Here is a 22746-nt window from a genome sequence, read left to right on the forward strand (position 1 = left end):
TTATATAGGCTGGGGTGGTGCTCCTCTTCCACCAGCGAGGTGGTAAACAGCCAGGCTTACTTCATGGGCCAGGGCGTCTGTGTTCTCCTGGGGAATTGATGAAAAGTCAGCATGAGGAGGTCACAGGAAATATGTGGTATGAGAGTAAGTGTAAAGGCAGTGTTCCAATACTCTCTGTTCATCCTGAGGTTCATGCTGGCAGGGAGGGAGGGAGGCAGGCAGGGAGGGAGGAAGGGAGGGAAGGAGGGAGGCAGGAAGGAAGGCAGGAAGGGAGGGAGGGAGGAAGGGAGGAATGGAGGAAGGGAGGAGTCAGTCCTGCTCTGTCCAGGGGCTGGACTTGATCTCCAGAGGTGCCTTCCAAGCCCTACCACCCTGTGATCCATGGTCAATCCCCTTTCTCCTCCAAGCTGCTGGAGCTCTGACCTGGGTGTCCGCCTCGGCGTATACTCTGACAACGTCTTCGGTTCCGGAGGGGCGGACGAAGGCTCGTGCCAGCTGGTGCCTCCTGAGCAGTGCGTCGATCTTCTCCTGCAGCCCCGCAGGGCTGACCGCCCGCCTCTCGGCGTCTGCTGTGCTGATCACCCTCCTGTCTGCCACCTGCAGCATGGCAAACAGACAACTTACCTGTGTGCTGGAGCCCTGTGATGAGAGCGCCGCAAAAAGGGTTATGGGTAAGGCAGAACTTCAGGGTTTCATGTGCCTGAAGAACTCACTTTAGAAGTTTCCTGCTGAACACTTTGGGATCCAGTTCTGGGCTCCCCAGTTCAAGAGGGATGGGGATCTACTTGAGACAGTCCAAGGGAGGGCTACAGGGATGATTAAGGGCCTGGAGCACTGCCTTATGAGGAGAGGCTGAGAGCCCTGGGGCTGTTTAGTCAGGAGAAGAGAAGATTGAGAGGGGATTTAATAAATGTAATTATCTGAGGGCTGGGTGTCAGGAAGGCACAGCCTCTTCTCACTTGCGCCCTGTGATATGACAAAGGGTAATGGATACAAACTACAGCACAGGAGGTTCCACCTCAACATGAGGAGAGACTTTTTCACTGTGAGGGTCACAGAGCACTGGAACAGGCTCCAAGAGGGGTTGTGGAGTCTCCTTTTCTGGAGACTTTCAAGACCCATCTGGATGAATTCCTGTATGACCTGCGATAGATTCTATGGTGCTGCTCTGGCTGCTTCTGGAGACTTGAAGATCTCCAGAAGTCACTTCCAACCCCTGACATCCTGTGATCACTCAGATCTCTGCCTGGCCCCTGTTCTGCATGTGTTAACCAGGTCCTGATGGGATACAGCTGCTTGGGTTGGAAAAAGGGTAACTTTTGACACACCTCCTTGGTCAGCCTCTGAACTGAAGCTGCAGCTTCTCCCAGTAGATCAGGAAGCTTAAACTCTCGCCTTTGGTCAGTGTAAAGCCCAAAGCTCCCTTGCTGTGTCTAGCAGAATGCTACAACAGAGAAGCCAGTTCTGCTTAAGCTCTTTGGCTGAATGTTGAAGAAGATAAAGAAGTAAGAGCTTGAATATTCAACGTACACAAAGTGGCACAGCAAGAAAAAGATACAGCTGCCCAGCAGGCAGGGGTCTTAGAAAAATAGTATTTTTTCTAATCTGAAAGCTAAGAAAGAATTTCCAAGTTAAAACGTGAACAGTTTTGGCCAGGTTTTCCATTTAACATAGTTGGCTGTTATTTCATCACTTAAGTCATACCTTGAAGTTAGTGCAAGCAAAATTCCAGTCCCTCCTCTGGACTGCTCATGGCTTGTTTGGCCTCCTTCTGCCCTTTCTTGGGATGTTTGATTTTTAAAATAAAGCTGAGCTGAATCTGTTCAGGCAAGAGATGCTCACAGCAGGGCCCCAAGAGCCTGCTGTAACCTGAGAGCAGGTGTTCTGTGGCTCACCTGAACTTTGAGCAGGCGGTTTGGAAGGTCAGTGTAGATGGCATCCCATTGTTGCACAGTCAGACCTTTCAAGGCCAGGATTGCTTCAATAACTAACATGTCTGAGATAGCATCACCAACTGTCTGGCGAAGAGAAGACAGTAAAGAAATCAACAGTGAAGCAGCAAGGGCATGATTTGATCAGTGAGCTTCCAGCTGAAGAGGGTGGAAATGCAGCCAGGCTGACTTGCCTCAGTCTGAGAACCTACGGTCAGTCAGCTGCTTTGTTTGGGGAGTGGTGGTTTGTTCTCCCCTCCTTTCCACACTGCCCCTGGGGTAAGGACAGCACCACACTTGTAGAGCTCTACCAAAAAGCTCTACTGGCCCTCCCCTCTCCTAAGGAGGAGACTGCCACACTCACCTTTGTTCTGGGATCAGGATGCTTTTAAGCCTGTGAAGTATGATTTGGCACTGCCCCAGATGCACAATGCCTGTGCTATGACATGGAGTCCCAGGCTGTATGGGCACTGGAACACCCCCACCATCCCCTCCCCTCCCCTGTTATACTAATATAAATTAGTGAAAAATAACAAGGAGAAGATTACTTGCTGTTGAATCAAGAACAAGTCACATCCTGTCACTAGGTTCCCATGATATCCCACTCCCTCTTTGGGTCCTGAAGCCAGAAGACTGAAGCAGATAGAATTCTGCATCCACTCATGAAGAACTATTTACATCTTTCTAAAGGTGTTGCTGCCCTTTTCTTCATGGCCCTTTCAACCACAGCACCCTGCTTCCTGCTCCAGCAGTCCCTGGCTGTAGCAGGTACTCACAAACAGAGCTGGCCCTATGACTATCAACATCATGAGTTGTTTCTCTCAGTTTTTACCTGATTGATAAGGTCAATCATATTTTCCAGCACCTTTGCTGCTTCTCTTTTCTCAGCATCTTCCTCCTCTTTTGCCAGTTGTCTTATTTTAGTTTCAGCAGCTTTACTGAATAATACCTACAATAAAAAGTTAAGAGCTTGTCATGAACTAGGATAGGTACAGCAACAAGGAAGACTTTTATCATTTAAGCCCAAATAACTATCATTAATTTTTGCTACCATGAATTCACATCCCCAGCTAAAACACGGAGGGGCTGGTGCTCCTGATGATAAAGACAGGAGGGGTAAACAAGGAGAGAAAAGGTTTGTTTGCAAATGTAAACAGAGAGTGAAGAGGCTTTCTCCAGCTCATCCAAGTAAGGTTTTGCACATACTGGCTGATCTTGGTGCATTACATGCTCATACTTACTGTACCGTGTCCATTTGCCTCAAAGTAAACACCAACATCAAACTCCTGGGCCTTGTGATGCAGGTGTTTCACTCCTGTTTTGACACAGTGCACAGGTACCTGCAGCCCAAGGACATACAGAGAATCACAGAATTGTCAGGGTTGGAAGGGACCTCAAGGATCATCCAGTTCCAAGCCCCCTGCCATGGGCAGGGACACCTCACACTACTTCAGGTTGCTCACAGAGACATCCAGCCTGGCCTTAAAAACCTCCAGGGATGAGGCTTCCATCACCTCCTTGGGCAACCTGTTCCAGTGTCTCACCACTCTCATGGGGAAGAACTTCTTCCTAACATCTAATCTAAATCTAAATCTACCCTCCTCTGGCTTGGATTCATTCGCCCCAGTCCTATCAGTACCTGACAACCTAAGAAGTCCCTCACCAGCTTTCTTGTAGGTCCCTTCAGATACTGGAAAGCCACAAGAAGGCCTTCTTGGAGCCTTCTCTAGACTGAACAATCCCAAACTCTCTCAATCTGCCTCCATAGGAGAGGAGCTCCAGCCCTCTGATCATTCCTCTGGCCCTTCTCTGGACACCTTCCAGCATGTCCAGATCTTTCTTGCAATAGAGGCTCCAGAACTGGACACAGTACTCCAGGTGGGGTCTCACCAGAGCTGAGCAGAGGGGGAGAATCACCTCCCTTGACCTGCTGGCCACACTTCTCTTGCTGCAGCCCAGGCTCTGGTTGGCTTTCTGGGCTGCAAGTGCACACTGACAGCTCATGTTGAGCTTCTCATCCACCAGCACCCCCAAGTCCCTCTCCTCAGGGTTACTCTCAAGCCAGACCCTGCCCAGCCTATATCAGTGCCTGGGATTGCCTCAACCCAGATGCAGGACCCTGCACTTGGTCTTGTTGAACCTCATGAGGTTGGCTTGGGCCCAGCTCTCCAGCCTGTCAAGGTATCCTTTTCCCTTACCACCAAGACTTCAGTCACTACTGCAGGGGTGAAAGACCCATTTACTGTAGCTTAGTTCAAGCTCTCCTGGCACTCATGTTACAGTAGCATGTATTTTAAAAGCAAACAAATTTGCAGTAGAAAACATTTTGAGAAAACCAGCAGGAACTAAAAAAAAGAAGAATACCTTCAGCGTGTGCTCAAGGTAGCGTGTGGAGCTGCCATTGGCGTACGCTGTTTGTACCACTGCCATCTCAAAGTTCTCTCCCACCTGAGCAAACCAAGAAGGAAGGTTTTTTACTGTCCAAAAGGCATGTAGCCAGACAGGTAGCATCAACAGAAGGACAATCACAGAAACACAGAACAATAGAGGTTGGAAGGGACCTCCAGAGATCATCAGGTCCAACCCCCTGCCAGAGCAGCATCACTTAGGGTAGTCCACACAGGAATGCATCCAGGTGGGGTTGGAAAGTCTCCAGAGAAGGAGACTCCACAACCCCTCTGGGCAGCCTGTTCCAGGGCTCTGTCACCCTCACTCCAAAGAAGTTTCTCCTCATGTCGAGGTGAAACCTTCTATATTCAAGTTTGTATCCATTGTTCTTTGTCTTATTACCACACACCACCAAAAAGAGCCTGGCCCCCTCCTGAGATATGAGGCCATATACACAAGCAGGGAAGTCCAAGCTTCCAATGCAAAGCAAGCCAAGGCTGGTGGCAAGCCCAAGTTCTCCTCACTGGCCAGCTTCTCTGACACAGTTTAAGAAATGAGCTGGTCTCTAAGAAAACAAAGGTAGGATACCTCATCTAGGTTTAGTATCATTGACACCAAGTCTGAGAGGATTTGTAAAGAAGAAAAGCTTTTTCTCTCTGTTCCCCTAAGAGGAGAGGATGCTCCGTAGCACTGTGGGTTTGGAATGATGACATACAAACCCCTTGCCACAAGCAAGCTCTCATGCAAATGGAGTGCCCAACTTTCCTAAAGCTCAACAGAAACACTGAGGGAAGGTCTGAAGCCAAAAGTAATGAAAAATTAATGAAAGGCACAAAAAAGAATGGAATACCAGCACTTTGTAGGCTGAAATTGACAAAGTTCTCTCCTACTCAGAAAAGGCTCCAGCACTCAGACTTTTACTTGGAGTGTGGAAGTCACACCCTTGTGAAAAACCACATTTTGGCTGTACTGGTGTGGTACAGAACTGATCTCTTTTGAAGCTGGGTTCACTTTAGGCAGACGTAGGGAGACCACAAACATACAAACTGACACAGCAGCCCTAGGCTAGGGACAAACTAAAGCGTCAGCATTAATTTTGTGCTAGAGTTACCTTGGCAAGGAGCTCTTTAAGGAAGATACTGATCAAAGTTGCTATTTTGTCTCCATCGATCAGATGAAAATGGCCACTCGTGTCCTTGTAGTAATAAACAATTCTATCTGCATCACCATCAAATGAGCAGCACCTCTCATTGGCCTTCATGTCCAGCCCTAGTGCACACAGAGTTACAGATGCAAGTTAGAGGCACAAAAAGAGAGAAAAATGTTCAAATTAGGCCCACTGGGTGCAGGAGGTAAATCAGGCTGGGGTCGAGGAGGGCTACAGAGCCACCTCACATTTCCTGGCATGTGGAAGGTCCACTCTTAGTGTAACAGAATCACAGAATGGTGGGGGTTGAAGGGACCCCCAGAGGTCATCTAGTCCAACCCCCCTGCTACAGCAGGTTCAACTAGATCAGGTTGCCCAGGATTGCATCCAGGCAGGTTTTGAAAAGTCTCTGGAGAAGACTCCACAATCTCCCTGGGCAGCCTGTTCCAGCATTCCATCACCCTCAAAGTAAAGAAGCTTTTCCTCATGTCCAGATGAGCTGTTCTAGTTTGTACCCACTGCCCCTTGTCCTGTCACTGGCCACCACCAAAAAGAGCCCAGCCCCATCCTCATGACCTTCACCCTTAGATATTTGTATGCATTGATAAGCTCCCCTCTCAGTCATCTCTTTTCCACTACTGTGCACTTTACCCTGTAAGACACATGGGGATTATCTGTTTTTCCCTTGCACCAAAAATGCTTTTCTTCAGGAAATATTTCAGGCTTATTTAATTTGATTCCATTCCCACCTGCAGCTCCCCTTTGCTTCCTGCCACACAGGAGACACTTTTCTAATACAAGACAAGAGTGCATCCCCAGGCCAGCAAAGCCCTCACTGAAGTGAAGTCACAACAGGAGGTGGCACATAAACCCCACCACTGAAAGAGGCCCCACTTCAATGCAGCCATCACCAAGACTGCTCAGAGTTGTACAAAAAAAAACCCCAAAAATATAGAAGTGGATCTGCTGCCTATAAAATACCCCAGGTTTAGTTTGCTTGATATCCAATTAGACCACAAATGTTATAATGAACAAGGAGCACCTGCCTCAACCATTTTCCAGGCTTAATGCCAATAGAATAGCTAGGAAGCAGTCACCACCTGACACAGCAATGGCACACAACAATCAACTGCTCTTTTCTTACAGTAAATCCTGCTTTTGCTTAAGATGCTGGCCTCATGAACCTCTGGGTCATTTTCTCAGTAAGTGCAGCTGGCCTCTCCCTAGGCTGACTTCAGAGTCCATCAGGACCTCAGCAGGGAGCTCTGAAGGACATGCTGCATCCTGTAACCCCTACTTGGAAAAAAAAAACCAAAACCCAACAACATTGTAGTGGACAAGCAGAGAGGAAAACTGGCCCACACTGCTGACACCTTGTCCTTCAGAGCATAGGAAACCATACCTCAAAACTTGCCTCTTCCCTCTCTTGCATGCCTGCAGTGACACAGGACAATACTTCTCACTGCCATTGAGGTCCCTCAAGCTAAAGTAAGGCAGTAATGGTGACTGCAAACTTCAACATTTGGGACTTTCAACAGGAAGCTGTTAGGGCTTAACAGAAACACAGAAATATTCAGGTTGGAAAACACCCTCAGGATCACCAAGTCCAACCCACAACCCTACTCTGCAAAGATCACCCCTAAATCATAGCCCCAAGCACCACATCCAAACCACCTTGAAACACATCCAGGCTTGGGGACTCAACCACCTCCCTGGGCAGCACATTCCAATGCCTGACCACTCTTGCTATGAAAAAATGTTTCCTAATGTCCAGCTTAAACCTACCCAGTCACAGCTTGAGGCCATTCCCTCTTGTTCTATCACTAATGACCTGTGAGAAGAGACCAGCAGCAGCCTCTCTCCACAACGTCCTTTCAGGTAGTTGTACAGAGCAAGTCCTCTTTTCCAAACTAACCATCCTCAGCTCCTTCAGTCACTCTCCATCAGATTTATTCTCCAGGCCCTTCACAGCTTCCTTGCCCTCCTCTGCACTGGCTCCAGCACCTCCACATCTCTCTTGTACTGAAGCTCCCCAAACTGAACACAATAGTCAAAGTGTAGCCTCCCCAGAGCTGAGTCCAAGGGGACAATCCCCTCCCTGCTCCTGCTGGACACAGCATTTCTCATCCCAGCCAGGATGCCATTGGCTTTCTTGGCCACCTGGGCACACTGCTTGCTCCTATTCAGTTGCTTGTCCATTATCACCCCCAGGTCCCTTTCTGCCAGCAGCTTTCCAGCCACACTGCTCCAAGCCTGTAGCATTGCTTGGGGTTGCTGTGCCCCAAGTGCAGGAGCTGGCATTTGGCCTCGTGGAAGTTAACATTGGCCCATCCATCCAATCTATCCAAGTCCCTCTGTACAGCCTCCCTACCAGCACTCCAACCTAACTTGATGTCATCTGCAAACTTAATGATGCCTTCATCAAGGTCATCAACAGAGACATTAAACAGGTCCCAACACTGAACTCTGAGGAACACCACTTGTGAGTGGCCACCAGCTGGATTTTAACTCCCCTAACCACCACTCGTTGGGCCTGTTCACCCAGCCCATGCTTTATCCAGCAGAGCATTGCTTATCCAAGCCATGAGCAGACAGTAACACATCAGAGAAACCAAATCATAGAATCACAGAACGTTAGAAGTTGGAAGGGACCTCTGGAGATCATCTAGTCCAACTCCCCTGCCAAAGCAGGATCACACAGGAATGCGTCCAGGCAGGTGTTGAAAGTCTCCAGAGAAGGAGACTTGTAGTGAAGGCATCACATGCCCCGAATTGTGCCCCCAGATACCAGCTAACTTGTCCCAACATGTTCTGGGAAGCCCCCCCTTCCACCCTCCTTTCAGGAGAGGAGGAACAAAAGGTTCAGGCACCAGCCTGTCTCCTAAGGGAATAAATAACTGCAGGCACCCATCTCAATGGGATGCCTATGCTCTGTCCATCTACGGGCATAATTCTAGCTTCACCTTTCTATAGGTGGAGGCAAGTTGTTGGCAAGTGTGCCCATTGGCTAAGTCCAGCCTCGAGTGTCTATAAGCATTGCCCCATTTGGTGCCACGTTGCTCTCTCCTTTGCTTTCACTCGTTATGTGACTCGCGATGCGACCGCTGTTAAGTCTCTGCCCACGCAAACATACTGGAAGCCTCTGTGAACATGGGAGCCAGGCCATGGAGCTCACCTCGAGGAACCCGCAAAGGGTGACCCTGTCGCCGAAGGTGCTGTAGACCCAGTCAAAAGGGACTGAGGGAAGCCCCGAGGGTAACCTGTAACCCGGAAGGGGAAGGACTAAGCCTAGCCAGCTAGTCCAGCTTTGCTGCAAGCTAATTAAGTAGCCATAAGCAGCCATAAGCAGAAACACATCTTGCGTAGCCCCCGCCGTCTGCGGGAGTGAAAGGAGCCGCCCCCTGTGGCCGCTCCGCAGCCCGTATCAGGGCGAAACACTCGCGATTTCCACAAGGGTGAAGAGAGAGCAAAGATTAGCCTCTCCATTGAAGTCAAGGCAATGACTGTACCATTATAATTTAAATGGAAGCAGTCACCCAGAGAAGCGGCAGTCAGCTCACCTCAAGCCGAGCCGAGCCGAGGGGGGGAAGCATCGCGTCACCACACCCCCACCAAAACCTGCCTATGGGAATTGTCTTCGATCGTGAGGGCCGACCACCGAAAAGACCTGAGCCGATCCTTCGGTCAGGGAGCCAGCCCCTCCCCGCAGACCGCAGGAGGACAAAGAAGCCAACTGCCCTTCCCGCAGACCGCGGGAGGACAAAGAAGCCAACTGCCCTTCCCGCAGACAGTGGGAGGACAAAGAAGCCAACTGCCCTTCCCGCAGACCGCGGGAGGACAAAGAAGCCAACTGCCCTTCCCGCAGACAGTGGGAGGACAAAGAAGCCAACTGCCCTTCCCGCAGACCGCGGGAGGACAAAGAAGCCAACTGGTCTTCCCACAGACCGCGGGAGGACAAAGAAGCCAACTGCCCTTCCCGCAGACCGCGGGAGGACAAAGAAGCCAACTGGTCTTCCCACAGACCGCGGGAGGACAAAGAAGCCAACTGCCCTTCCCGCAGACCGCGGGAGGACAAAGAAGCCAACTGCCCTTCCCGCAGACCGCGGGAGGACAAAGAAGCCAACTGCCCTTCCCGCAGACCGCAGGAGGACAAAGAAGCCAACTGGTCTTCCCACAGACCGCGGGAGGACAAAGAAGCCAACTGCCCTTCCCGCAGACCGCGGGAGGACAAAGAAGCCAACTGCCCTTCCCACACACCACGGGAGAAAAAAGCCAACCTTGCCCCCCGCCCACAGAGCCGGGAGGGAGAGAGAAAGACACCGCCTGAACGGGGCCAACCTCAGGCAGAAGCAGATACCCAGCAAGCCCGCGTGATCCGGCAATTTGTCTCGCTGCATGTATCTTTCATGTGTACAACATTCAGAAACATTCTATTCAAAGTGCCCGCACGTAGCCGTGTGATATTTCCAGCTTAACCTGCCTCATGATAACGTTATAAATATCTCTATACCTAGCTAGCAGCCGCAAGCGCCTTGTCGAGTCTCCATCTAGTGGACAAGTGGTGGAACTGCACCCTTTTGTTCCCTTAATTAGAAATTGACTGTAAATATTATAATTGGGTATGATTGTAAATACTAAATCAGTTATGGTCTATATTATTACAATCATGCATCCGAATCAATATATATATAAAGTTATTAATTGAATATTCATAATAATAATAAACAATAATTTTCATAACTCGTATTTTCATAATTCATAATCACCATCCTCCATCCCTATTCCCCCTCTCCACAAGAAGACTCCACAACCTCTCTGGTTGAAACCTCATCAGTGAATGTTGAGGAAAACACATTTTCTATTCAGAGCACATCCCTGCAAGGAAACGACCAAGGAGTTTCCTCTCAGTCCCAGTTAAAGCTGGGATCCAGATGTGACACACCAGCATCCATCCCCAGCAGGGACTGCTGCTGTGCCGTTCCCTTTTCTACATTGCTCCAGCATGCAAGCAGCATGGCAAGGGGGAAACACCACCACACCCTGGTGTTCAGAGGGGCAGCTGTCAAATGGAGTTTAGCCTCAAATAACCAAATATCCAAACTGGCCTGCTTTCTCTTATGTACGTTGCAGGAAATTGGTTTATGTCAGTCAGTCAGTCAGTCAGTCTGCAGGCTCCAAGGTGTGAATCATTCCACCTCTTCCTTAAGAACCTGGAGGAGCATCTGCAACCCCAGGCCACAATGTCAATGTTTCTTGGTAACACAAAGGGAAGGAAAGTAAACAGCAGCAAGCCAGTCCTGACTGATCTTTGGACTCCACCATGTTAACTTTCAGACCAGATTGTCAAATTTACTCCAAGCCAGCTGAAGACAGAGCACTCCTCCAAACAATTTAGTATAACATTAAGTAGGCATGGGCCAAGCCCAGCCATATGATTCTCTCCTTTGTGCAAGCAGAAGTGTTCATGCCCATCCCTAGTTAATATCTCCTTGCCCAGTAAGAAATGGGGAGCTCAGCTTAAGCAGAAGTGATACACCATGATGTGATTCACCCTGTCCTCTCAGATCTGGAGAGAGGGTAGAAGGATATAAAATGACTGACTACTTACCTCTAGGAGGTTTCTGGTTAACTTTCACAAAATCTGCACCACATAAGTGATTGAGTTTCTCCTTGGTTCCATCATTATACAGCTGAATTAGCACCTCCTTTGGAAAGTAGGGCTCCATTTCTGATAGTTTCAGGGCTCCTATTCCATTGGCACAGTCAACCTTCAGGTGCCTCTGACCCTCTCCAGAGTTTGGAGCCTTAGGGGAAGAAGAGGCAAAGTGAACTCAGACTCTCACTTCAACTAATCTATGAAATGCAAAAGCTTATGTCCAGCCACAGGGCCATTGCTTTTAAATAAAGCATGGGAGGAAGGAAAAAAAAAAAAAGCCCACACCACCTCATCCCCTGCATGTTTTGTGTAGTTCCCTCTGTCCTGGAAGAAGTGGTTAAAGCACTAAAATCACTTGTATTGAATCTCCCAAGATGCTCATTTAGGATCCTGCTTGCCATGGAATGAGTGGAATGCACCTCACTCAGCACAGGAAAGCAGCAGTGTATGTACTGAAGTAAAATAGTAACTAGACCATAAAATAAAGTAACTCAGACCCTTGTGAAACTACATCCAGAAGCATGCTGAATTCAAAACTTCAGACCCAGACAGGCTAACAAACAGAAGGTATTCATTTTGTACATTTGCATGAAGAGGAAGAAGACGACCACAGCCAATATTCACCTGTTTTATCAGTTCTGTGAAAGCTTTGGATAGTTTTTCATAATAACCTTCCAGCGTTGCTTTCCCATACTGCCCTTGGGTGTTCTGACAGCAGACCATGTAATGCAGCTGTGGTGTTGTCACCAGACCATAGTCTAGCAGAAAATAAAAAGGCACAATCTTCACAAATAGCATACCAAATTAATTCCTCTTTAGAAGTTGTACAGCATTTGCTCTTCTACAACAAACAGAGAAATGCAGTGCAAGAAACTTATACAGTATCTTTCAAGTCCTGTTATGAAAAGATGAAACACCTCCTCTCCTTGCATTAAAGCCACACAACTGCTCCTGAAGGAAGACTGTTACAAGGGAAAGTGGAAATGGTGTCTGGGCTACTGCTTTAGCTCTACATTAACAGAGTCTTGTTTCCATAAAAACCTGAAATCAGACTAGAATGAGGGTTTAACATACCATGGTACTGGCCACCTAGAACAGAGATACCATCTATTACTGACTGGGAAAGCTTCTCGCTGCTTGGCCTGGAAAACAACAGATACAAACATTAACCTTTGCACAGAACAGTTGTGTACGGACCTGGGAAGGAAACACATGTGGAGAAAGGCTCTACAAGCCTCCTCTCAGTAGATTTTGATTCAATTTGAAGAAATCCATACCTTTTTATTTTGTAGGCAACCCCCAAACAAGAAGTTTTAAAGCCACCACTCCAGTGACCTGCTGAACACACATGGATGCCACAAGGTATCCACCAAAACCCAAAACCATCCTGTTCAGTGCGAGGGGAGTTCCCACAACCATCAGGGAAGATAATACAGGAACAGCAATGGAAAGCTTTTATTTATTGCTAAATTAATGGGTAGCAGACTAGGCATTAAAAACCCCTCATAAATTGGCCTGTGGAAAGCTAAACACCCAAAAGCACCCACAAACAAAATGTTGGCCCCTCGACAAAAGCAGCACACATCTGCAGTATTCTGTCATTACCTGGTGTCTCTGCCAATAAAAACTGAGCCATCTTTGTGCTGGTTCACCGATGCTTTTTGGCAGATCTCAGTTATTATATTCTGTAATTCTTCCTCCTCTGCATTTGCTAGTTGTGTGGCATACACTTCCCAGGAAGGGTGCAGCATTTCACCAAGAGGATCGACCAGCTTTACACCATTATCTTCCTTAGAAGATAAAAAAAGTAAGAACAGAAGAGAGTAAGCCTAGAAGTAGGAAACCTAATAAAACCTTTGAAGGCTCAATCACATTCTTTCTGTGGAGCATTTCTGGCAAGCAACAACTTAGACAGAATCATAGGATTGCTAGGGTTGGAAGGGACCTCAAGGACAATCTAGTTCCAACCCCCCTGCCATGGGCAGGGGCACCTTCCACTAGATTAGGCTGCCCAGAGTCACATCCAGCCTGACCTTAAAAACCTCCAGGGATGAGGCTTCCACCACCTCCCTGCTTATTTAAACCTTCAACATGCACAAAAAGGTAATGTAACCAGCACATTTTGTAACCAAATTGTCCTCCTTATAATTTTGCTATGAAATTTATTGGACATTAAAGTAACATAAAGGCAGACTGTAATAACCTGGAGTGTTCCACAGCAGCAGAAGCCTAAGTACCTGATGTGTAATTGCTGCATCTCTTTGTTTCTTAAGCTTGCAGATTTTGCTCAAAGGTTCATCTCAAAGGCACTTCCAGCTTGCCAGTGTTACAGATTTCCTACATTAACAGCATTCCCACGTGAGGGAAAACAACACTTGTGTGTACAGGGAAAAAGTAACTTCAAACATGTGGGAGATCACATTTACAGGGAGCAGGCTAAACACATGTTTTAAGCAGCTCCAAGTGCCTTCAGGATCTGATCTCTAGTGCCATGAAGAGCTTTGACTCCACCAGACTGATTACATCCACTTTCTTTTCAAACAAAAAGGTTTTCTTACTTCAGGATTGTGAGATGCAGTAACCATGATGCCAATAGTAGATACCACAGCTCTGGACCTGAGAACCGCCAGCAGGCCCATGCGGAACATGATGTGGTCAAGCTGTTCAGCCCTGGCACGAAATCCAGCGGTGCCATACTGGAGAGTAAGTCCAGCAGGTTTAGGATGTAGTGCTGAGTATTTCTTAAGGGCTTCAAAATCCATCTCTAGAGGAGAAAGTAACATAGAGGCAAGTGACAGAAGTCAAGTCATGATAATTAGTTTTACATTTTGCACTTCATTTAATTTTGGAGCCCACTGAGAGCGCAAACAATTCATACCAAATCCCTTGGTGGGACTGAGAGGGACCAACCTGAGCTTCTACACTCCCAGTACAGCACTAGAAAAACAAAGCTCGGACAGATTTCACCAGATCACAAAAAAAAAATCACACAGAATCACACAATGGTAAGGATTGGAAGGGACCTCTGGTGATCATCTAGTCCAACCCTCCCTGCTAAAGCAGGTTTGCCTAGAGAAGGTTGCATAGGAGTGAATCCAGGTGGGTTTTGAAGACCTCTAGAGGAGACTCCAGAACCTCTCTGCGCAGCTGTTCCAGTGCTCCACCACTCTCAAAGTTCGTCCTCATATTCAGATGGAACTCCTTGTGCTTTAGTTTGTACCTGTTGCCCTTGTCCTATCACTGGCCACCACTGAGAAGAGCCCAGACTCATCCTCTTGACCCCCACCCCTTTAGATATACATAAACACTGATAAGATCCCCTTCTCAGTCTGCTCTTGTACAGGCTAAAACCCCCCAGGTCTCTGCCTTCCAAGAGAGATGCTTCAGTCCCCTATCATTGTCATGGCCCTCCATCGGACTCTCTCCAGTAGTTCCCCGTCTCTCTTGAACTGGGGAGCCCAGAACTGGACACAACAGTCCAGGTGCGGCCTCACGACGGCAGAGCAGAGGGGGAGGAGAACCTCCCTCGACCTGCTAGACACACTCTTCCTAATGCACCCCAGAAAGCCGACGGCCTTCTTGGCCAGGAGGATGTACTGATTTCGTAACAACCACAATTCTCAGTCGGCAGGACTCGGGGATCAATCACAGCAGAGTTCCTGCACGGTAAGGCTGACACTCTGGACACCCGGCCACGGCTCCACCCGAGACCTAGTGAGTTTACAGCAGTCTGTCCTCCCCCTTCAAGTCCTTGCTGCTACAGGGTGGCTCCCAGCAGGGTGACCTGGCTGCTCCACTCGGACGGCGGCTCTGCAAGGCGCTCCCAACGGAGCCGTCACGCCAACACCACGCTCCCCACCTCGCCCCGGGCACCTGAGGCGCCGACAGCCGCCGGGCTGGACGTTCGCCTCTACGACAGCCACAGCGCTTCCAGCAGCCGCAGCCCCCTCGCAGGGCTACGAGACTCGAGGCGCACCCAACACCGCCACCCGGGCCCACCCGCGGGACAGGGGCTCACCCTCAGCCGCTCACCTGCCTCCGCCGCCGAGCTCCCCGCCCCGAGCCGGTGCGGCCAAGCCCCCGGGCCGCACAAGGCCAATGGCAGGGCGCCGGGCGGGCGCGGACTGCTACGTGGCAGCCGTGACCAGCCCCGCCGCTCAAAGCCGGCAGCGGGACTCGGCCACGCTGCAACGAGAATCAGCGCCAGGGAGGAGTATCCGCAGGGGCAAACCCGATCTCCCTGCCACAGACTAAGCCCCAATGACACCAGCTCTGGCACAGCCTCTCTGACGGCGCGCAGGAGCTTCGGAGTTGCCACCGCAAGCAGTGGCCATAGCTGCCCGCGTAGGAGAGACGTGGCGTCTCCATTTTGTGCCCCTTCCTGCAGCGCTGCACTGCGCTGCTCACTGGTCCGGCCAGCAATAATCTGTTGGACTCCGTGAGGCACCAGACGCTGCCTCCTACCTCAAGGGCAACTACCACCCGGCAGTCCTTGCGGTACCTCAGGGGCAGCGAACGGCCCTCAGAGCGGGCTCGCTCTCATTGCGCTCCCGACCTTCCCCAGGCTGCCCACCGCTCACCGCTGCCAGCTCCCGCAGTGCCGCCCCGCTGCCCGCCCCAGGGCTGCCCTGCCAGGCTTCCGAGAAAGGCTGCGCTGAGGGAGCTGAACTCTGGCGGGAACCTCAGATTCAGCCTCACGCCCTGACCGAAGGGATTCAGAACCGAGGGGGTGTCTAGCGGGGAATGTGAAGTACTCCGTTCCTTTCTGAGACCCCCGCGCAACATAAGAGGGGCGCGGAAGGGCGGGACACAACCAACTCCGCGTCCCCGGGGCGAGCCGGGCCGCACAGCGCCGCGCCTTTCCCGGAAGAGGCGGCCTCGCCCGTCCCCGCCCCCTCCTGATGCCGAGTGGCCTAGCTGCGGGACTCGGGCTGCTGGTGGGCCGCTGCCCGCTTCCTCGCCTCGGAGAATCCCAGTGGGAAGGCGGCGGCACGAAGAGCCGTGTCCCCTCCGCTCCGGTGGCGGCTGCGCTCTGCCCTGGCGGTCGGAACCCGAGCGGCCCAGCTGAGGCCGCGCACAGGCTGTGGCTCGGCTGTAGCTGCCGCTGCTCGCTGGCCGTGGGGTCGCTTCCCAGTCCCCTTCCCGGCTTTGCTGTGGATCACAGGATGTTAGGGGCTGGAAGGGACCTTCGAAGATCATCCAGTCCAACGCCCCTGCCAGAGCAGGACTATGGAATGTAGCACAGGAGCACACCCAGGTGGGTCTTGAAAGTCTCCAGAGAAGGAGACTCAACCTCTCTGGGCAGCCTGTTCCAGTGCTCTGTCACCCTCACAATGAAGAAGTTCCTCCTCACGTTGAGGTGGAACCTCCTGTGCTGTAGTTTATATACATTGATCATTGTCTTATCACAGGGTGCAAGTGAGCAGAGCCTGTCCCCTTCTTCCCAAGCACGCCCGTAAGGGACTGGCTTGCAGGTATTAGTACCGAACCAAATTCTGTGCTTTAAATACTCCCGGCTACCTCGGGTAGGCGGCGTGGTGCTGAGCCCGCCCGTGTGCTAAACCGCGGGGTTTAACTGCAGGCCTCTGGTTGCAGGTGTGTGCGGAGGACGCAGCGATGGCTGTCACAGTGAGAGAATGCCTGGAGCTCCAGCTGCTGGAAGTGGAAATGCTCCTTGCAATGTTTCCCAAAAAAGGTGAAATAAACCTGGATGAGGATGCTGTGCCCGGCGTGCAGCACTACCTGAGAAACAGTGATGGCGCTCTGCCCCCCCAGCTCCGATTTTCAATCGCTATCGATGTAGGGGAGGCAAAGGTGAGAGATTCCCCATCAATGTGTTTATGGGTGGTGTTTTCTTTACTCACAGTGCAGACACTTAAAAACTTTGCAGTGAAAAAGAGAAACTCGAAACTACTCTTTCCCCCTCCCTCCATTTCTGTTTGCTGCCTCAAAATTCACAAAACCTCGGTTTTAATTATGTATTTGAGTCTGAACTTGATTTGAGCAAGAAAGGCTGATAGAATCGCTCATAGGAATGGACAACCATCAGTGGCAGATGTCCACAAGTGCTTAGCTAGGGCTGTACTCAGATGAAGGCTATTAGTTTACTGCTTTACAAAGGGCTGTGCTTTACAAAGGCAGTGCTCCCCTGATGAAAATACTAATTTTGGACTTTACATTTTTCTACCAAAACCACCCTATTACTTCTGTCTTCCACTCCTTGCCACATTCATTGATCTGTATTTGAACTTCACTACTGTAAACATAACCCCGAAACTATTAAGAAGAGCCAAACACAAAGCTGTAACCAACGAACTGCAATACAAAACCCAAATAAGGAGTTCTAGCAGTTTGTCCAGTCAAAAGGAAGTCACATATGATAACTAAGTGATGTCAGTACTTGCATCAAGAACATAATCAGTGGTGTAGGTCAGAGTATATATTGTTGTAATTACTAGAAAATGGAAACCAACAAACTCAATCCGGAAGTATATTCATTTTCCGTGGAATAAGGATAATTAAACAGAACAGTTTACTGGGTAACAGGATGGCCTTGTGATTATTTGGAAACTTCAGTTCAAGCTTAGCTATCTTTCTAAACTGGACCCTTTCAAGAAAGTTTCGTGAACCATGTAGAGAGGGCTTGTGAAGGAAAAATTCTTTTTCCCGTGGTAGATTTCCAAGGAACTTGGAAAGATAATTAGTCACTTCACGATTCACTTCTCTCTGTTAGACTAATCATATGATTGGATACTATAATGAAGGCTCCCTAACAAGAGCCTCAAGCACTGAGGACATATGAATTCTCTCCTGCTCTTGAAACAGAGGCAGGGTTCAGTTCCCAAAGAACACGAGGTGCTTCATTTTAAGACTGTAGGAATAACTGAAAGAAATTCAACAGCCCATGATTTGTAAGAGACAGGCAAGATAATTTAAAGGTTTCCCCAGGCTAAAATGCACATAAATCTTTGTCCCCTATAACCCTGAGAATGATTCCTCTGCTAGGGTAAATACTTGCTTAAAAATAATAATAATGTATAGAATCATAGAATGGTTTGGGTCAGATGACCTTAGAGATCATCTAGTTTCAACCCCCCCTGCCATGTACCTCACTGTACAGTATAGAATCACGGAATGGTTCCAGTTGGAGAAGACCTCCATAGAGTCCAACTGTCAACCTATCACGACCATGGCCATTAAACCATGTCCCAAAGAGCCATATCCATACATTTCTTGAACACCACCAGGGAAGGTGACTCCACCACCTCCCATAAACACTGTTTCGTGTAACTCTTGGCCTTATTTTCCTGGAGGTGATGCAGTACCTGGGCAGAGCTCATCAATCAGAGGCACATTTGGTAAGGAACAAGATCCTCAAAAGCTACTTGTCCCCTGACTCTGACAGGCTGGTAGTTTATCCCTGTTGCAGCACTGAGGAGATACTGAGACACAGGCACTAGAAATATCCCTAGAAGGTAACCTTGTCCCTTCCTTCCAGCCACAGCATTCTTTGTGTAAACAGCAAAAGGTAACATCAGATACATTGGAAGGTCTCAGCATGGGGCAACAAAAGAAAAGGAGTGAACAAAATGAAAGCAGAAGTAGCTCCAGTCTCTGGGATGTTGCATCCTTACTTACATCCTTTAACAGGGAAGAAGAGTCAAGCAGTCTTTCAGTAGCTTCAGAACTAATTTTCTTTTTGTGTGTTCTGTTTCTAAGGAAAAAGTGGAACTGCAGGTAGTGTTGCCTCACAAATATCCTCATGTAGCTCCTCAGCTTTTTGCAAGATCAGATGCGCTGCACAGACAGCAACAGTTGCAGCTCAACACTGGTCTGACTTCTCACATCAGCTCTTTGGATTCAGGGGAACTGTGTCTATGTGAAGCTGTGCAATGGGTGAAAGACAACAGCCTGCCTTACCTGGAAAGCAGCAAGGTGTCTTCTGAAAGTGCTTCAGAAGCAGTAGTAGTTAAAGCAACATTGCACCGCATGTGGATCTACAGCCACCACATCTACAGGCAGGAGCTGAGGAAAAAGATTTTTGACTCTGCAAAGAAGTTAAATCTGACTGGCTTCTGCCTAACAGGGAAACCTGGTGTCATCTGTGTGGAGGGTCTCCAAGAAAACTGTGAAGAGTTCTGGCGTGTTATTCGCTATCCCAACTGGAAGCATATTTCATGCAAGCACGTGGAGAACATAGAGACGGAGGGAAGCGTCGATGAGCTTCGCCTCTTTCGTGCTTTTGAAGACCTGCAGTTTGAGGCACACGGTGATTATGGCTTGAGGAACGACTACCACATGGATCTTGGCCAGTTCCTACAATTCCTGAAAGAACATCAAAGTGGACACATTTTTCAGATTTTGTTTGGTGTCAAAGACAAACATTCAGACAAACAAGGAACTGTGTAAGGGTTTCAGTTTTGGATGAAGAATGGTTCGAGTAGTTAATCTCAGCTTCTGTTCTGAGAGGACAGGAGAAGTGTATATTTATTTTCTGAGACCCTAAAATTGGTACTTGGCCCTATGAGCCACACCTCAAAGTGCTTGCAAGGTAATAAACACCCCAGACTTGAGTGTCCTGATCCTGCCTCCTCATAGAATCATAAAATTGTTAGGGTTGGAAGGGACCTCAAGGATCATCTGATTCCAACCCCTGTGCCATGGGCAGGGACACCTCACACTGGATCAGGCTGCTCAGAGCCACATCCAGCCTGGCATTAAAAACTTTGAGGGATGGGGCTTCTACCACCTCCCTGGGCAACAGTCTGGTTATGGTAATAGTAATTTTTCATTTATATTTACATTGTTAGGAAATGAAAATGTGTAAGCTGAGGTAAAGTTTCGTTTGCCTCAAAGTCACAGAATCGTAGAATGGTTTTTCAAACTTCTTGCCATGGGCAGGGACAGCCTCCACTAGACAACGTTGCTCAAGGTCTTGAGCAGCCTGGCCTTGAACACCTCCAGGAAGGGGACATCCACAGCCTCCCTGAGCAACCTGTTCCAGTGTCTCACCACCCTCACTCTAAAGAATTTCTTCCTAATCTCCAGTCTAAATCTGCCCTCCTCAAGCTTCAGTGTGTTTCCTCTTGCCGTATCACTACAAGCCCATGTAAAAAGTCCCTTCCTGGCTTTCTTGGAGGCCCCTTCAGGTACTGGAAAGCTGCTGTAAGATCTCCCTAGAGCCTTCTTTTCTGCAGGCTGAACACCCCCAACTCATGCAGCCTGTCCACATTGGGGAGATTCTCCAGCTGATCATCTTCATGACCCTCCTCTGGAGCCGCTCCAGCAGTTCCATGTTCCTGTTATGCTGGGGGCACCAGACCTGGATGCAGTACTCCAAGTGGGGTCTCACAAGAGCAAAGTAGAGGGGCAGAATCACATCTCTCTTCCTGCTGGTCACGCTTCTTTTGATGCAGCCTAGGACATGGTTGGTCTTCTGGGCTGCAAGTGACCATTGCCAGCTCCTGTGACAGTTTTTCATCAACTGACAACCTCTAATAAAAATGTATAGTTTATATATTTTATAATTACTGTCTTGAGTGGTGGTATCTTCAAACACCACCAAAACTTATTTACAAAATCTATTCACAGGTTCAATTATTTGGTTGTGGGCTTTACACTGCACATCTAAAGACAGTGAAATGATTTAAGCACAGATCTAACCTTTCCAATGCAGCAATTCAAACTGGACATCCAGGGGCTGTGATCTGTGGGTTTCCCACCAATGGGATTCCGTGACAGATGATTGGCCTGGGACTCACGACCTGATCCTGTGTCTGGTGTCTTCCCAGAGGCTGTGGCTATGATTTGAGCAGTCCTTGGCTCAGAGAGGGCTAAGGACCTCTCTCTTGTCATGCCCAGTTCACAGTCTGGAGCTTGCCCTTGGTTCAGAGAGGCTAAGGACCTCTCTCTTGTCATGCCCAGTTCACAGTCTGGAGCTTGCCCTTGGCTCAGAGAGGGCTAAGGACCTCTCTTGGGTGCTCTGTCACTGGGCTGCAGCCTCTTCTGGGATTCAATTCCTTTGGAGCTTTTCCCCTTTCTGCCTTGGTCCAGGTGCCAGGCCTGGGTGAAGTTGTTGGTCTGCTAGAGCAGGTTCCTCAGCTGCTACTCAGACAGCATTTGGCTCTTGTTGCTGTCTGGGTGAGCACAAGGCAAGCTGCCTGACTTCTTGGCTGCTTTAAATACTGTCCCAAGCAATGAATGCCCTTTGGTAACACAGAACCCTGATCACTGCACCTATGGGATGGGGCATGTCCAGACATGGCCAGGGGCACACACAGTTCCCAGCTGTGTTACAGAGTTAATTACAGGTGGTCCGTGTTTATCTGGACCCCAGGAAGTGTCCAGGTTAGCACATTTGCAGGTGCTTAGCCATTGTCTGGGCTAGGGCATGTTTGGGGGTTTGACCCTTCAGGACACAACCCCAAGTCATTCTCCTCCAGACTGCTCTTGAGCTACACCCTGCCCATCCTATATTTGTGCTTGGGATTGCCCCAGCCCAGGTGTAGGACAACCACTTACTTTGACAACAGAAAGACCTGTCAGATTATATATTTGAGATACAGGAGATCTCAAAATAACAACCAAAATATCCAAACAACATAAATCTATTTCTCAGCTTAATTTTTATTTCCTGATGTATAATTAATGTGATTCCTTGATCTGAGTTTCCAACCAAGTATTACAATTTAGAAAAAGTTTTCTGCATCTTAAAAAAATCAGCTATTCTGAGGCTTTCCTATATTTTAATGCTTTTGAAACTCCTGCTGGTTTGCTCATTCTTCATTACATATTTACAGTTTCACTTTCATGGCTTCTTCAGGCCAGGTGTAGGAGTCAGTCACAAAGCTGTTGTAATCGGTGCTGTAAATCTGAGAGCGGATGAAGGCTTCCAGGTCCTTGGGCTGAGGATAGGTGGAGGCAGTGTTATTCCTGTAGGCTTCTTCTGCAATCTAGAAAGATGCATGAAAATCCTGGTTAGTGCTGGTAAACTATTTGAGGAGTTTTTAACAGGATTTAAAAGTAGGAGCTAGTTCAAAATCAAGGTAAGACTTCATCCAGTGCTGACAGTCAGGCATTGGAATAGGTTACCCAGGGAGGAGTCACCGTCCCTGGAGGTGCTCAAGAAATGTGTGGAGGTGGCACTTCAGGACAATGTTTAATAGCCATGGTGCTGTTAGTTGATGGTTGGACTTGATGACCTTAGAGGTCTTTTCCAACCAAAACTATTTTATGATTCTGTATTCAGACCAGATCCAGCTTGTATACAGTGAAATAAGACAACAGGATGATTGCATTTAATTGAGTCTGACTCCTGCTACTTTTGAACAGGATGAGAGCAACCTTGTCTAGTGGAAGGTGTCCCTGCCCATGACAGGGGGCTTGGAACTAAATGATCTTTAAGGTTCCTTCCAACCTAAACCATTCTATGAATCTATGAATTCAGATTCAGACAGAAAAGCAGAAAGTATATCTCACTGCTTGAGGTTTCTAAACTATTTATCCACTGCTGCACACTAAAAACAACTGTGTGAGGAGGAGCACTGCATTTGTAACAGCAAAGTCACATAATCCTGTTCAAAAGTAGCATGAGTCAGACTCAGTTAAATGCAATCATCATCCTG

At 48.7% G+C, this 22746-nt stretch overlaps 3 protein-coding genes across 3 annotated transcripts in view; 1 reads left to right on the forward strand and 2 right to left on the reverse strand.

The window, feature by feature from the left end:
- PGM3 (phosphoglucomutase 3) lies at nucleotides 1-13899 on the reverse strand. The gene is made up of 12 exons (XM_054396340.1): nucleotides 13681-13899; nucleotides 12728-12912; nucleotides 12197-12264; nucleotides 11747-11880; nucleotides 11075-11270; nucleotides 5431-5588; nucleotides 4296-4379; nucleotides 3173-3271; nucleotides 2764-2880; nucleotides 1896-2018; nucleotides 424-597; nucleotides 1-87 (listed from the first exon to the last, which is right to left on the reverse strand). The coding sequence occupies exons 1-12, from the start codon at nucleotides 13882-13884 to the stop codon at nucleotides 1-3; spliced, it is 1629 nt and encodes a 542-aa protein (XP_054252315.1). The 5' UTR covers nucleotides 13885-13899.
- Nucleotides 13900-16738: 2839 nt separating this feature from the next.
- Nucleotides 16739-19540, forward strand: RWDD2A (RWD domain containing 2A). The gene is made up of 2 exons (XM_054398722.1): nucleotides 16739-16936; nucleotides 18842-19540. The coding sequence occupies exons 1-2, from the start codon at nucleotides 16739-16741 to the stop codon at nucleotides 19529-19531; spliced, it is 888 nt and encodes a 295-aa protein (XP_054254697.1). The 3' UTR covers nucleotides 19532-19540.
- A 2240-nt stretch (nucleotides 19541-21780) lies between these two features.
- The window catches only part of ME1 (malic enzyme 1), a 236659-nt gene continuing 235693 nt past the window's right edge, over nucleotides 21781-22746 (reverse strand). Inside the window, exon 14 of the mRNA XM_054394230.1 lies at nucleotides 21781-22074. Coding sequence (XP_054250205.1) covers nucleotides 21916-22074 — 159 coding nt within the window. The 3' untranslated portion in view covers nucleotides 21781-21915. The remainder of the gene's footprint in view (nucleotides 22075-22746) is intronic.

Source organism: Indicator indicator, chromosome 2, assembly GCF_027791375.1.
Source record: "Indicator indicator isolate 239-I01 chromosome 2, UM_Iind_1.1, whole genome shotgun sequence".
Taxonomy (NCBI): Eukaryota; Metazoa; Chordata; class Aves; order Piciformes; family Indicatoridae; genus Indicator; species Indicator indicator.